Raw genomic sequence first — 14,909 nt, 5'->3', positions numbered from 1 at the left:
GTGATGGGGACGAACGAAAGGAAGTTCGCGTGCCTTGACAAGACGCACGTCGAGAGGTATGCTGGTCATGGATATGTATAGTCCGTATCTCGTCGGACTGTTCGATATCGAACCCACAGGGTCGTATCCAACATGTGACATGGTCTGTTCAGGATCCATTGCCACGCCATCACCATCTTCTCAGGCATCAAGTCGATGATAGTTCGTTTTCAGTCTGACGGCCGTTTTTCCCCGCTCTATTTATTATTATCGCCAACCAAATTCCCATCCGCGTCGCGATCGCGATTCGCCCTCCACTCGCCCTCCTCGGGCTTCTGGCCAACAAACTCCTCTCTCTTCCAGATCTCCGCCTTAGTCTTACACTCCTCGAGCACCTCCTCGCCAGCGCGCCACGCCGCCCTTCGATGCGCCGAACTGACCGCGATCGCGATCGACGCCTCGCCGATAGGCACATTGCCCAGCCGATGCGCGATACAGACCCCGAGCAGGCCGTGCGTCTGCCTCGCTGCCCTCGCGATGGCCGTCAGCGTGCGCAGCGCCAGCGGAGCGTACGACACGTAGCTCAGCTGCGCGACGGGCCGGCCCTCGAAGCTGTCGCGCGTCGTGCCCAGGAAGAGCACGTTGGCCCCTGCGGAAGGCGAGCTGACGCGCGAGAGGATCGCGTTGGTGTCCAGCGGCGTGTAGGTTAGTTCGATGTGGATGTTCTCCTCGGCTAGGTGCACGGTGCGCGGGTAGGTGGAGGGGTCGAGATGCGGTGGAATGGCAGAAGAAGCAGTAGCAGGGTCGTTATCGGTAGGAGGAGCAGTCGTTGTCGAGTGCGAGTCGCCGTTGGGAGTCGTTTGGGGGTCCATTGTCAGTGAATAGACGTCCTGGTAGGAATGACAAGTTGAATTGGGTACCAAGTAAGAAAGTTTTTGTCTTTCTTTCTTTCTTCTTGTTTTCTGATGTGTAGAAGAAGTTCGGAGACCTCCGTGCGGAGAAATAGATGGAGGGGTAGATACGGAGTAGTTGATAGCGGGGCTGATCAATAACTGATAAGATTACGAGACAAACTTGAAATCAAACTTCGATAATCATCATTTCATTAAAATTAAAATCATCATCACTAAGAGATTGTCTCTCTGCAATTTGCAGCAGGGTTAAGAACGTCGTCTGCAATCTCGCAATTTCATTCTCTATATACCCTCATTGTCCTGACATAGTGTATCTCATATATCCGCTTATCTATCGTCCGATTCGTCCCTGTCTATGATTCTGAAAGAACTTGAAAGAGACAGCGAAATCAACTACTGCGTAGGACTGACAAGCAGCACCGTCGCCTCATACGGCCGCAGCGGCCATTTCTCGCTCGCGTACTTCTCGCTCACGCCGTAGCTGTTGAGCAGCACCTCCCGCATCTTGCCGACCCCGTTGGCCGCCGGATCCCACACGATCGTCCTGTCCGTCCAGTTGCAGAGCACCAGCGCCTGCTGGTCCTCGTACTGCCGCGTGTAGGCGAAGACCTCCTCGCTGTGGCGGTCCAGCAGCACAAAGTCGCCGTACACGAAGATGTCGAGGTATTTCTTGCGCAGGCCCAGCACCGCCCGCCAGTAGCTGAACGGCGAGTTGGGGTCCGACACCTGCGCTTCGGCGTTGATCGTCGTGTAGTTCGGGTTCACGCTCATCCACGGCTTGACGTCCGGTGCGGTGAACCCGGCGTTGGGCGCAGAGGACCACTGCACTGGCGTCCGGGCGTTGTCGCGCGACTTCTTCTGGTATTGCTCCCGGAATGTCTGAAGGAGGGCCGGGTTATCGGCGTCTTTGGCCAAGTGTCTGATCGGGACAGCTTTCAGTTAGCCTTGGAATGATCGAATGAATCGTCAAATAGACAACAGACTTACCCCCTCCAGTGGTTAATGCAATCGATATCCTTGTACTCCTCCATCCCCCACTCTTTCGGCACATTGCGCATCCCCAGCTCCTGGCCTTGATAGATGAACGGCGTGCCGGACATCAGAGCCAACACGGTTGCAAGCATCTTGGCCGCTAGTGCGCTGTGTTCCGGTTTGGCGTTCGTGTACCGGTCGATACACCGCGGCTGGTCGTGGTTCTCCCAGTACAGCGCATTCCAGCCGTCGTTGTCGTACATGAACTTCTGCCAGGTCTGGAACATCAGCTTGAGGTCGGTGAGCTTCCAGCTGGTCGGCGCAAACTTGTCGAACTCGCCGTGGTCGATGTCGACGTGGTCGAACTGGAAGATCATGTTGATTTCGTTGCGATCATACCGCACCACCTTCAGCACTTCCTCCGCGTCCCGCGCAAAAGGCATTTCGCCCACGCTGAAGGCGTCATACTCCTTCAGAATCTTGCCAATGTCTTGCAGATACTCGTGCAACCTGGGCCCGTTGGCGTAGTAGCCGTACGCCCATTGCCAGATCCGTTCAGGGTCTTTCACCGGCGCGTCAGGGAAGCCCTGGTGTTTGCTGATGAAATTGATCACATCCATCCGAAAGCCATCGGCGCCTTTATCCAGCCAGAACCGGATAATGTCGTGGACGGCCTGGCGCACGGGCGGATGCTCCCAGTTCAGGTCCGGCTGCTCCTTCGCAAACAAGTGAAGATAGTATTCTCCCGTGTGCTCATCGTATTCCCAGGCACTGCCTACATTCGAATCGACTCTTAGCATGGTGCAGGAGAATGGGATAGCTTGTATACATACCTTGGAAATGAGAAACCCAATTGTTGGGAGGATGCCGGTTCCCTTGCTCGTCGTACCTGGGGGGTTTCCAAATGTACCAGTTGCGATACTCGTTGTCCTTGGAGCTTCGCGATTTCTTGAACCACTCGTGTTGGTCGCTGGTATGATTGACGACCAGGTCCATAATCAGTTTCATCCCCCTCTGGTGGCAGCCCTCTATGAGGCGTTCGACGTCCTCGACGGTGCCGTATTGATCCGCGATACTGTAGTAGTCTGAAATGTCGTAGCCCATGTCGACCTGTGGAGACTTGTAGGACGGGCAGAGCCAGACGATGTCGACCCCGAGCTTCTTGATGTAGTCCAGCTTGGATATGATTCCTGGGATGTCGCCAATGCCATCGTTGTTCGAGTCCTTGAAAGACGCCGGCCAGATCTGGTAGACAGAGCTCTCCTTCCACCAGGCCCGGTGGATGGGCTTGTGGACATGCTCATTGACGCCAGGTGCCATGTTTCTAGCCTGTGGATATCACGAGATAAAGGCAAGAACGTGCTCCCGGCAAGAAAGCGTGGGGAGAGTTGCGCGACTGCGGAGAGAGTTTCGTGAACTTCTTTTGAACTCAGCCCATCACCCTCTCTGACAGCCCGCCAGCTATCAGTGAGTGTCCAGCTGCGTCACCGACTGAGTTGGCGCCCGTCCTGCCCCACGATGTGGTTGGAGCTTCTCATCTCGCTGGTCGATTGACTCTCGGCCTGCTGTCCGTCTGGTTCCGCAATCAGGATTCGATCCGTCATCTTTACTCCACCTGCTGCATGTCTCGCGGCTGTCAAGTCCGCTGGGGCAGTCAACAAACCTTTTGTTCTGCTGACGCTAGTCGGTTGAGTCCCTTGACAGTGTGAGTGGAACGTCTGGCAGCTGCCAGCGAACAAGGAGCTGCATGGCAGACATCTGCCGACTGGTCTATCTGGCCACAGTGGAGTCATCTCCCCTTATTCCTCACTCTTACTTTCGATCGTCTGGGTCCGCCGAGAAAACTTGCTGTCAACGAGGGACCCCGCTAGTTGGCGGGGAAAGCGAATGGGACTCTGCTACGAAGCTGTGCAGCAGAGACGTGGGCAAACGGCGGACGGTTTTTATGTTAAAGATAAAGCGTTGATATCCAAGAATAGAAGAACAGTTATTAAAAATAAATGAGAATGTGAGAAGATCCAGGACATTCTCTTGCCAGGACAGAGAACGTCATAGGGACTCGAGATTGGCCAAATCGGGTAAAGGACTCCCCGCCATCTGGAGGACTTAGTACTGGCCAGACGTTCTTGATAAATCCTGCATCATAGCTGACGTGCTTGTTGCTTTTATCTTTTGCATCCCAAAGACAGTAGTTTGAATTGAATATCCCGTATTCTGCAGTTCATCATTGTCCTTGAGGTTTAATTCTATCGAGCTAGTTCTATTTTCACACGCCCATGCCCATAATGAGCTGTACTGCATGTAGCAAATTCTGTTTGGAAATTCCATGGACTGGGAGCATCCTCTTGAGCTGAATACAATGATATCTTTGGGATAATCCAGACGAGTGAATGCTTGTGCCAGTCAAGGCAGCGATGGAGGCCTGAGGCACAAACATGCCGTTTTGGGACTAGCCGATTCTGGCCGACCTGAGGCCATCTCTCCATCGCCATCGCCATCTCGATTCTCTCTCCATCTCACTCCACGACCTTCTTGCTAAACTTTTTGTCTTTCTATTTTTTCTGTAATGGCCATCGATACGCTGTAGCCATGGCTCAGCATCGTCCAGCAGATAGCAGATATCCCCCCGATTCCTACCGGTCCCGGTTCGACGACCGAGACGGCCGCATGTACGACGACCGCGCCTACTCGCGATCCCGTTCTTTCTCTCCCCCCGATGCCCGTCCACGGTCTACGGATCGCGGATACGTTTCGCCCGGCGGTACACGCTCCTCCCTGCATGGTAACAGTCGTGCTTCAACGTGAAGAATTTAGAAGGCGGAAAAAGATGGGTTCTGGTTTTGAGCTTTATACTGATTTGGTTTGCTTGTGACGAGAGAAGACCGTTCACGGACTCCTGCGCGAGGACCGACTTCGGACAGGAGACGCGACTACTCAGGTGACCGCGAGTCCAGAGGTGACTACAGAGGCCGAGACCGGGATGACTACCGTCGTCGCCCCTCACGCTCTCCGCCGCCACGACGTGGCCGGACGAGATACAGGGATCGCGACCGCGAGGGATATCGCTCCCCGGGATATGACAGTCGCAGCAGAAGCTACAGTCGGAGTCGCAGCCGTAGCCGTAGCCGCAGCCGCAGCGTGCGTCGCGGCCGTCATTCGCACTATGGTCAGGAGAGCAAGGAAGTCATCATGGAAGGACTGCCGGTGGATATGGTGGAAGAAGACGTTGGACAACTCCTTCCTTTCCCTGCTATCACACAGCTAGCCCGTTGTGCCTGTCGTTGAGACCATCAGCTGCGCCACCTTTCCTGCCACTCTTCTGGAAGACATGAAGCTGAGACGTGGATGTCGCCGGGCGTACGCTCCGGTCGATGCGTTGGACAGATCTCGAGTGAACTCAAAGAATATTACCACGTGGAAGGCCTTGAAGACGTCCGAGTCATACGGGATAGACAGACCAGTACGTTTGCTTCGTCTGCATGTTTTCCTTCGGAAGTAGCTGACTAGGGGTGCAGAGATATCGCGCCAGATAGGTTTTCTCCGCTTTTACAGTCTAGACGATTCTCGCGCGTTTATGGAACGCAATGCCCCTGCCATCTATCTCTATGGACGAAACGCCGGGAATGGTGACCGTGGAGCTAAAGTTCGTATAGCATACAGCCGCGAAAGAGAAGATCGCCGGGGTAGGGCCGAGGCCGAATGGACGTGCAAAATCGTGAGTTATCCTCCGATCTCAACAGTCATAGTTACTGATGTCTCGCAGTGCGGATTCGACAACTTCGCAACGCGTCAGAAGTGCTTTCGCTGCCAAGCTTTGCGTGCAGGTATGTGGGTAGTTCTGGCTTCTGTTGGACGGAGCTGATGAAACTAGTCGCGGAAGTGCCTTCTGGGAGCAACGCTCCCCGCGTCGCAAACAATGGTGACAACGATGTTGCCACTGACAATACACCGTCCCAGTTCCTTCTATTCAGAGGGCTGGAGGCCTCTGTGACCGAGGAGCTGTTCGCCAAGGGCGTCACAAAGCTCTACAAGCCGTCCAGTAACAATGCCCAAGGCCAAGGACAAGGCGAAGGACAAGGCCAAGGCACTTCTAGCGCCCAGAAGAAGGGTGCCAAAGTCGCTTCGACCACTGGTGATTCCAATTTGGGAGCGCGAGAAGGCTCTCTGCGCCGAGTTTTGCTAGTGCGCGACCGTAAAACCAACGAAAGTTGGAGATATGGGTTTGCTGAATTTGCCACCGTCGCGGTATGTTGTATGCAAGGACCGCGCTGGTGATGGAACTGACACATCGTTAGGATGCGCAAGCTGCGTTGACCCGCCTTAATTCGTTTGAGAAATTCACCATCTCATCCAAGCCGGTTCTCGCGAGCTACATCCATGCAGGCGTTTTCGTTCCTGTCCCCAATCCTACGCCGAGTACGGCAAGGTTTACCTTCAGTCCCTTGAATAACCCTGATATGAAGCTGGCGTATTGGGATGAAGATGCCTACGTGACGGAACTGGTGGTATCAACTGCGGAGCTAGACAATCCCGGCGGAAAGCAAAAAAGTGCCCAGGCCTCGGGTCAAGCAAAGGCTGAAAAAGATGCCGAAAAGCCCAAGAAAAGGAAAGCCGATGCAGGAACTAGTGGTGCGGCCGGAAAGAAGTTGGCAGTACCGTCGCATCTTCAGTTCTGGAGTGAGCGCCACGCAGAGCTGCACGGGCTTCAAAAGAAGGACGGTGATGAGCAAAACGCGGGCGAATCGGTGTCCAACGCTGGGTCTGACGGCGGGGTGCCTACGGATCCTGCAGCTCCTCCGAGTCAGTCTTATGCTGACCCGAATCGGAATTGCTGCTACCTCTGCATGCGTCAGTTCAAATCGATGGCGGAGGTCAACCGACACGAGCGCCTGAGTGAGCTGCATCGCAAAAATTTGCAGAGTGAGGAGTTGAGGGCCAAGGCGATGGCTAAGCTGGCGAAGCATGGTGTCCAGCTGCCAACGACAGAGTACCGGGATCGTGCGAAGGAACGACGACAGGCGTTCGGAAGTTCGAAACCATCTACGAAGCCCAAGCCGTCTGGTCCATCTAAGGAGGAGGAAGCGCCAGCTGCCCCTCAGGCACCGTCCAAGGGCGCAGCCCTGCTGAGCAAGATGGGGTGGTCTGCTGGTTCGGGGCTGGGCGCTCAGGGCACTGGTGTGACTGCACCGATTGCAACAGAGGTCTACGCTCAGGGAGTGGGACTTGGTGCGCAGGGCAGTAAGCTGGGCGATGCAGCTGAGGAAGCAAACCGAAACACGCGGAACCGGTACGATGAGTTTCTGGAGCGGACCAAGGATTTGGCTCGCGAGCGGTATGAGCAGATGTCATCATCATCATGATTGGATTTCGTCTTTTGTGTCGTTTCTCCATCATACATTGATCAGGTCAATCAGTTGTATGTATGGAATGTATTTTTATTTTAGGTGTTGAACGTTGGAAGAGAACAATACCAAATGAATACCCTTGCTGTTATTAACCACCTAATATTATAGATATCTATCTCGTAAGTCCGAACTTGAAATTAGTTAGTCTGAGAGAGAAAGAGAGATCAAAACAAACCACAATCTATGTGACTGTTAGTGTATAACGCAAACCCTATCTTCGTTACTCTCTGTTCGAATCTATCCGTTTATAGTAATGCAAATGAATATAAAATAAATAATACAGAGAAGTAAAAGCGGAGTGAGTGGCTAGTAATATATGATATATGTACAGTACATCATTCCAACATCGTCAGAGTCAGCTAGACTGCAATTCATTCCATGCCATGACATCTATCCCGTCTTCTCGTTCGTCGTGGCTGTTTTGTTTGTTATGCCCGTGGTCGTTTCGTTGACGGCCCGTGCATTAGGTACATGTAGCTATCGTTCCTTCGAACAGTTGACTGACTGATATTGATTCCATTCCACTAAAAGAGAGAGAGGGAGAGAGAAGGGTGGAGAGAGAGAGAGGCCAATTGGACGGTTCTGCCTGTCGTCATGTCATATACGAATCGTATAAATGTACTTACTCCCTCAGGACGACGGGCGACGGACGACAGATAGATAGGTGAGCAAGAACCTGACAGAACAGCCTAAAAAGAAACCGTAAATAAATAACGGACAAAATCAGGTCCTGGAGAAGTGCCTGACGCCTGAATTATCTATCGTTCCTTCTCATCCGTCCGTTGCTGTTGTTCCCCCTCCTGTTCCTTTATTTCCTTCAACTTCTTCTCCAACAGCTTCTTATCCAAGACGGTGGCCAGCCACTCCTCTAACTCCTCCTCCAGTTGGCGATCACTAGGCCCCGGCGTGCCTTCGATGCCCATCCCGCGACGCATCAACCGGCGCAGGTCGTCGATGGTGTTGACGTCGAGCGCGTACATGGTGCCGCCCACGCCGAGCATGGCGAGGGACACGACGTTGATAGTGGCGATGTTGAGCGCCTCGAACGCCTCCATGGCGCCGTTGACGTACGGCTTGTGGTACATCGACCCTGTGTAGAAGGGCGGGATGGACGCGATTCTGCGCCGGTGCAGCGCGCGGCGCGTCACGACGGTGGAGAGCAGGAAGAATATGCTGCCGCCGACGAGGAGTTTTAGGTTGTTCGGTATTCGGGATAGTGGCTGTAATTGGGTCTCTAGTTGCTGTGTAGTTGTAGAGTCTGTGGCAGGAGGAGGAGGTGGTGGAGGAGGAGGAGTAGAGAATTGCTGTTGTCGCTCATCCGGTGAGGAGCTGCTCGGAGGAATTGATGATGACGACGAGTCCTTTGGACTCGACCACCAGCGGAAGAGGAACGACATTGTCGGTGTGAGTGGAGGAGAAGAAGAAGCTGGTAAGGAGGTAGGATCGGAAGGAAATCGCAATTGAATTAAAGTATGGAGCTATGTATGGACGCTCTCAACCATGACACAGGAAGACGGCCTAAAGGCGACACTGACAAGATTTAAAAAATCAGGTATTTCCTCAATTGCGAGGAACTAAAAAAAATTTCCGCCGCAGCAACGTTGGCGCTGTTCGCAATGCCTAACCTAAGACTTGGGATATTATTACGGGCGGAGAGAATAGGTTGCTCCGCTGTTCCGCCGACTAAGCTCATCACGTGGTATTGTCGCCTCAGGCATCACGTATGTCTATGTACTCCGTATACTGACATACATATAGCAAGGGACATATGTAGTCAGGAAGTCTGCGTCAAGAGTAGATAACAAGTACTACACTAGGCATCTATCACAAGAACATGGTGATGAAGGCATATATATAGGTGGGAGCCCGCCTGAGAAGTAAATTATTGCCTGAAATGTATAATATAAAGTCCTTGGCAGAGACCAGGTACATGTTTTTGTTTCTCAAATCAGTCGAAAGAAGCGAGACCTGTTATAAACACATAACTTTCTCTATATCTCCATACAAACCTCTCTTCAAACATCATCCCTGGCTACATCGTATCATCATTCCTTATTATCGTCATCATCATCACTTGCAACTTCTTTCTGCGTGTTCTCACTGTTTGTCGTTTCATCGTCGTCCTCCTCCGTTCCCTCTTCAGACTCGTTATCGCTATCCTCAGTCTCGATGGTATTATCGCTGATCTCATCATCAGCTGGCTCCTCGACTTCCTCGTACTCAGGCCCGTTCTCATCAAACCCATGACCAGGATGAGTTAGATCCCTGCTGAGATAGCACTTGAAACAAAAGTCAAAGTCCCAGAAAACTTGGCAATGATACTGGATACCGTATATATTCTATAACATATGTCAAAAATTCCTGCATAACGTGTGCAATCGATATTGATAGACGTCGATGAAACGGGAAAAGAGAACGCTGATAGGATGTGCATACTTACATTGTAACAACCATCGCAAAATCCATCATAACCTTTGGCCTTGCGCGAAGCATGGAACTGCTCATCCCACCTACCGCCTGTTCCGCTGTCTGCCAACTTCTTCTCGGCCTCTATCAACAACTGCACAATGTCACGGTCCTGTCCATGGTACCTTGCGAGCTTGACGGCGGACCACCTTCTCTCTACGTCCGTCGACCTGACACAAGGGTCGGCGCCTCGATCCAACAGCAGCTGGATCATCCTTTTCTGTATACCAGTGTTGACGTCGTAGTTATTCCGTGTCCCGACCCATCTCGCGGCCCAAAGCAAAGGAGTCCAGCCATCTTTATCGGCCTGATTCACGAGACGGCGCCCTGTCAGAGATAGAACGCGTTCAACAACATCGACATGCCTCGCCAATGACGGCCCAGTGGAGTGTCGATCTCCCTACTTTATCACACATGTCAACGTCCCCTCCCGCGCCAAGGATCAGCTGTAAATGCTCTAGGTTGCCCATCGCCGCAAAATGTATCACTCTGCGACCCATCCCATCTTCAAGATCAACGCTTGCGCCTTCGTCAAGCATCCATCTCACAACTTTTGGTGACGTCCATGCACATGCGGCATTAAGGGCACAGCCTTGTTCCCCGCCGGAAATCGTGACGTCGGCCTTAGCACCATGGATAAGATATGAGATAGTCTTCTCTTGCAGTTCAGTTCCGTTCCACGCCGGGAGACAGGCTGATTGCAAAGGCGTGCCCATACGCGGATCGATCAGGTTAAAACTCCGAGACAAGGATTCGTGCAAGTTCGTGATTGGAATCTCGGCAAGCAATATGAAGCGGGCCGCCGAATTTCCCGCCAGTGATGTTGAGTTTGGCTTTCTTTGAGATGAAGTGCTTGACAACGTCTACGTTCTTGCAGTCGACGGCTACCGAGAGGGGCGTGTACCCGTCCTTGTCGAGGCCCTCAAGGTTCGAGCCGGCGTTGCAAAGAAGTCTAGGAATCTCCACGGGCGTCGAGCGTGTTATGCAGTGAAGTGCTGTAGCCCCATTCCTGTCCCTGAGACTGAGATCCGGGCGGTATTCCAAAACTGTGCGCACTGTCTTCACTTTGTTTGACACAACAGCATCGCGAAGGGGAAAGCCCTTGGAATTCGTCTGATGATTGACGTTCGCACCAGCTTCTAGAAGTAGACGAACCACCTCCTCTGAGGAGCCGTTTCTCACGGCCACAGTCAAGGCTGTGTCCCCGTCATCGTCTTGAATCTCCAGGTCAGGTTTGGCGCTCAAGATTACTTTGAGGGGTTCAACCCATTTATTCCAAGCTGCTCGCATGCATGGGGTCCCGCCGTATGCCAGCCTGTTTACATCACCGCGATACTCAACCAGAATTCGGGTGGCCTCCGCGTCTGTACGTAAAAGATCAAGAGCCGTCCAGCCGTCACTGGTGGCCTTGTGTATATCTGCCCCTCGGTCACACAACAGTCGTAGCGTTTCATGCCTCCCACTGCCTGCAGCAAGAATAACCGCAGTCTGGCCATATTTGTCCGAATGATTTATATCGGCTTCGCTGTCAAGAAGATAAGCTACAACAGCCACATGGCCCTCGTCTGCAGCCCTGACTAGTGCTGTCCGACCAATAGAGTCCACAGCGTTAATTCGAGCACGGTTCTCGACAAGCAGCTTGACTATTTCGAGGTTTCCGCGTGCTGCAGCCACAACCAGTAAAGGATCTCCTCCACTTCTGGTATTTGCATTGGCCCTATTGTCAAGTAAAAGTTGACATAAATCTGCCCGTCCTTTGGAGACAGCGTAACGGAGAGGGGTCCAGTTGTCAGGTCCTTCCACCTCGCTATCGGCCTCGTGTTCAAGGAGGATCTGGGCAAACTTGATAAACCCGTCATCGATAACCATGGTTAACGGCGACCACTCCCCAGGCTTATCGCAGTCCAGGTTACTTCCTGCGTCGGCCAGCATTTGAACAATCTGATGATGGGCCAGCACGACCCAGACGGCAATACGCTTCTGCATTTTCTTGTCGACGATGCAAAGGACAAAGTGATCAAGAAATATGAGCCGCTTGTTAAATATCTCATCACAAAACATCCAGACGTCCTCGAAAAAAAGAATAACAACGAGAAGACGGCGCTCTACAATGCCATTGAAAAGAAGCACAGGGAACTCGTGAAATTAATATGCGACCAGCGCGAGGATATTGACAAGATCCTTGGCATAAGTTGTTACCACTCCAAGAATTGCTTGCATGTCGCCATGCACTGCGGCTCGACGACACTGGCCCTTTATTTAATCAAGAAGGCTGGCGAGAACACGCTTTGTGCAAAAGACGACGAGGGCAACACACCTCTGCACTTGGCGGTCAAGTACGAACGCTGCACAGACAAGCAGCTGAAGATCGTGGAAGAACTGGTGGAAAGGTGTGACCGAGCAATGGACATACGGACCGATGAGCCCCATTTCCTCTCGCCGTACCGGTACCACGAACACACTCGTTCAGAAGCCCTCAAGGGACGTACCAGAGAGAAGATAGCTGAAAGCAAGTCAGGTGGGAAGAAAGACGAAAGGAATGCTTCTGCCGAAGAAGGTTCCGGTGGGAAAGATGCTGGGGGTTCAAAGTCCAACATGCCAACTGTTATTGCTGGTCCGACGTCTGCTCACGGCTCTACCCCTGAGAAGAAGCAAAATGAATCTGACACTTTTTTTTGGGGGGGGGGATAAATAGAGTAAATTCTGGACTTGAGCCCACAGGAAAGAGTTCCAAGAGGACGACCGGAACACGAAAGATGGCCTCGGCGATTGGGGATGCCCGAGGTGATGATGGAAAAGGATTTGCTTCGAAGGAGTCTGCAGCGCCGAAGGAGATTAAGGAAAGTAAGGGAAATAAGGAAAGTAAGGAAAGCAAGAAGAAGAAAAAGCAGCCGGCAGAGGTCACCAAAGAAAGTGCAGCAGCGATTCTCAATTATTTAAAGATTTACTGCATGCGAACCAGAAGCCACGACCAAGTTGTTGAGTTCCTTTACCCGCCGGGTCAGCGTATGTCTCTTGTTCAACTCACTTCCCATCTTGGTCAAAACAGTGTGAAGCGTCCTTTTTTTAAACAAAAGCTGATAACGAGATACGAGACCTGCAGAAAAGCAGATTTTCTTTGATTTGTATGGCACAAAGTCTCTCAAGGTAAGCGAGGAACAGGTCACCGAATTCCTTGGCCACGTCAAGTTCGAGGACACCTTGCAATACGTCGCACTTCCTCACTTACAGCTCGAAAGGAGAGTCGTCCCTCAAAACTAAGGAAGTTGAACAAATCAAACAAACCAGATGGCAACGGTCGTGATGATATGACGTTCTTTTTCGATTTCCTCCGTGACAATGGTGTAAAACAGGTGATGCATATCATCATTGACGACGAAGAATCACCAGCACATAGTAATAAGGCGATAGAGAAGGCGCTAAGCGGCTTAAAGGTCGAGATCTGGGACTGGCGAAAGATTGACCTGTGCAGTGAGACAATTGTCGTTGCAGCCCCGGACACCACCGAAGTCTCCCTTTACTGGTCAGGGAACAATGCAGTACTGCTCGGATGGAGTTCTCCTGACGGATTGCCGCAACTGAAAAAGTTGAAGAAGGTGCACTTACATGTTAAGCAGGTAACTATATTCCTTAGCCATCTTTTCGATTCTTCCTCTGCGGAGGTGAAAAGTACAGTAGGAACTGATCCATTACTTCAATGGCAGGGTCTGGAAACCAGAAAACGCAACGAGAAGAAAATTTGCCAGTTTGAGAATCGACTCAAGGTATTCTTTAAGGAAATCGAGGTCAGGGTTTCCTATAACCACCAACCCAAGGAACATGCGCCCACAGCGGTCTCTGTTGATGTTTACCAAAAGGAATATGAGCACCGACACAGATGGCTCACGTGTATGGATGAATTTGCGGAGTTCATTCAAAACATCCCGGTTTCGGCAACGCATCATGAGCCGGTGACGGTAGCGTTAATCGACGATGGGGTTGACATTATCGAGCCGTCCATTCGTGATAAGATTGTCGATGGTGCAAGTTATTGCCTAAGAGAGGAAGATCAGATTCAGCCTAAACAGACTATGCGAAAACCGTACTATATCTCTGAAGACGTCTGGGAAAGAGAAATTAGGATATTCTAATTTCCTCCGTTTATACTCTCTAAAGGTATAAGATTGTCCTAAAGTAAGAGAATCCGGGAGCCCTCCCAGCTCCAGAACTTGTATGCACCACAAAATAGAGCACGCTTTCAGGATACATTTTCAACCTCTGGACGCTTTGAAAATCGCTTTCTTCTGCTGCTGATATTGACGAATTAATGAAATTTTCTGCATTCTCTACATCGAGCTATGAAAACTCTGAATACAATGTGGATTAGGCAACATGGAAAATGATCAAACCTGGAGGCACACGCTAAGTTTCTCACGGAGCCTCCAGGAATCGCCTGGCGCTTCAGAAAAGGAGATGACACGATTGATCCAGGTGCTGTGTGGAAAGAACGTTTCGGACAACGAAGACATGGTTTTTTTGCTGCAAAGATGATGATATGAATAAATGAGAGGAAAGCGTGATATATGGAGGTTTCTGACGCAGCAGGGTAAGGAGGTGCAAGAAATGAAATGCCTATTGGATCATTCTGGCAGGAAGTCTTGAGCCTGACCAATCACAGCAATCTTGATTTATATCAAGGTTCCGTACCAGAGTTCTGATAACAACGCCCGGGCGGTAACGTCCTCTATTTTCTGCCTAGTATGAAGCAAAATATGAATTTTTCAAGAATCATATGACTATCCTTTTTTTTTAAAAAGAAAAAGAAAAAGGAAAAAGCAAAAGAAGGGCCACCTCTTCATGTGCAAGCTGACACTGACAACACAACAATAATTCTCTTTGCTTGACGGGGACAAAGTGAAATTGACAAAGCTTTGCATGTTCTCTTTCACAATATGCATTTGCTGTCGTATCTGATATTACTCTCATGAAGACTGGCCATTAGCACTGTTCAGTCTGAAGATCCTCAGTTGGACGACGGACACGCTGCTCCATCCTACCAAACTAGGAAGCGCTCCATCCAGAGCTTGAACCTTACAATTCATTGAATTAATATCATTTTAAGACACGGAAGTTGAATTTCAATTCAAGTCTCTCAACTCTATAATTTATACTCACTATTGTTAAATTATTAGAT

General features: G+C 51.1%; 4 protein-coding genes across 4 annotated transcripts; 2 read left to right on the top strand and 2 right to left on the bottom strand.

Annotated features, from left to right (window-relative positions):
- Positions 1-236: 236 nt before the first annotated feature.
- On the bottom strand, positions 237-3,185 carry T310_3025 (Oligo-1,6-glucosidase; the record flags this gene model as incomplete). Its single annotated transcript, XM_013474076.1, has 4 exons — positions 237-1,031; positions 1,305-1,812; positions 1,881-2,640; positions 2,699-3,185. The coding sequence occupies 4 exons, from the start codon at positions 3,183-3,185 to the stop codon at positions 237-239; spliced, it is 2,550 nt and encodes an 849-aa protein (XP_013329530.1).
- Positions 3,186-4,454: 1,269 nt separating this feature from the next.
- On the top strand, positions 4,455-7,930 carry T310_3024 (uncharacterized protein; the record flags this gene model as incomplete). Its single annotated transcript, XM_013474075.1, has 12 exons — positions 4,455-4,647; positions 4,820-5,031; positions 5,131-5,325; positions 5,383-5,580; positions 5,629-5,689; positions 5,737-6,110; positions 6,161-7,197; positions 7,271-7,281; positions 7,379-7,389; positions 7,554-7,568; positions 7,602-7,737; positions 7,905-7,930. The coding sequence occupies 12 exons, from the start codon at positions 4,455-4,457 to the stop codon at positions 7,928-7,930; spliced, it is 2,469 nt and encodes an 822-aa protein (XP_013329529.1).
- A 98-nt stretch (positions 7,931-8,028) lies between these two features.
- T310_3023 (uncharacterized protein) lies at positions 8,029-11,722 on the bottom strand (the record flags this gene model as incomplete). The annotated part of the gene is made up of 7 exons (XM_013474074.1): positions 8,029-8,696; positions 9,019-9,053; positions 9,280-9,298; positions 9,372-9,591; positions 9,711-10,063; positions 10,098-10,588; positions 10,641-11,722. The coding sequence occupies 7 exons, from the start codon at positions 11,720-11,722 to the stop codon at positions 8,029-8,031; spliced, it is 2,868 nt and encodes a 955-aa protein (XP_013329528.1).
- Positions 11,723-11,962: 240 nt separating this feature from the next.
- Positions 11,963-13,866, top strand: T310_3022 (Uncharacterized protein; the record flags this gene model as incomplete). The annotated part of the gene is made up of 4 exons (XM_013474073.1): positions 11,963-12,350; positions 12,458-12,742; positions 12,840-12,883; positions 13,090-13,866. The coding sequence occupies 4 exons, from the start codon at positions 11,963-11,965 to the stop codon at positions 13,864-13,866; spliced, it is 1,494 nt and encodes a 497-aa protein (XP_013329527.1).
- Between the last annotated feature and the right edge of the window lie 1,043 nt (positions 13,867-14,909).

The sequence above is a fragment of the Rasamsonia emersonii genome, assembly GCF_000968595.1.
Source record: "Rasamsonia emersonii CBS 393.64 chromosome Unknown ctg1118621760048, whole genome shotgun sequence".
Classification (NCBI taxonomy): domain Eukaryota; kingdom Fungi; phylum Ascomycota; class Eurotiomycetes; order Eurotiales; family Trichocomaceae; genus Rasamsonia; species Rasamsonia emersonii.
The sequence above is the reverse complement of the archived record's forward strand: the minus strand, read 5'-3'. Positions and strand labels throughout refer to the sequence as shown.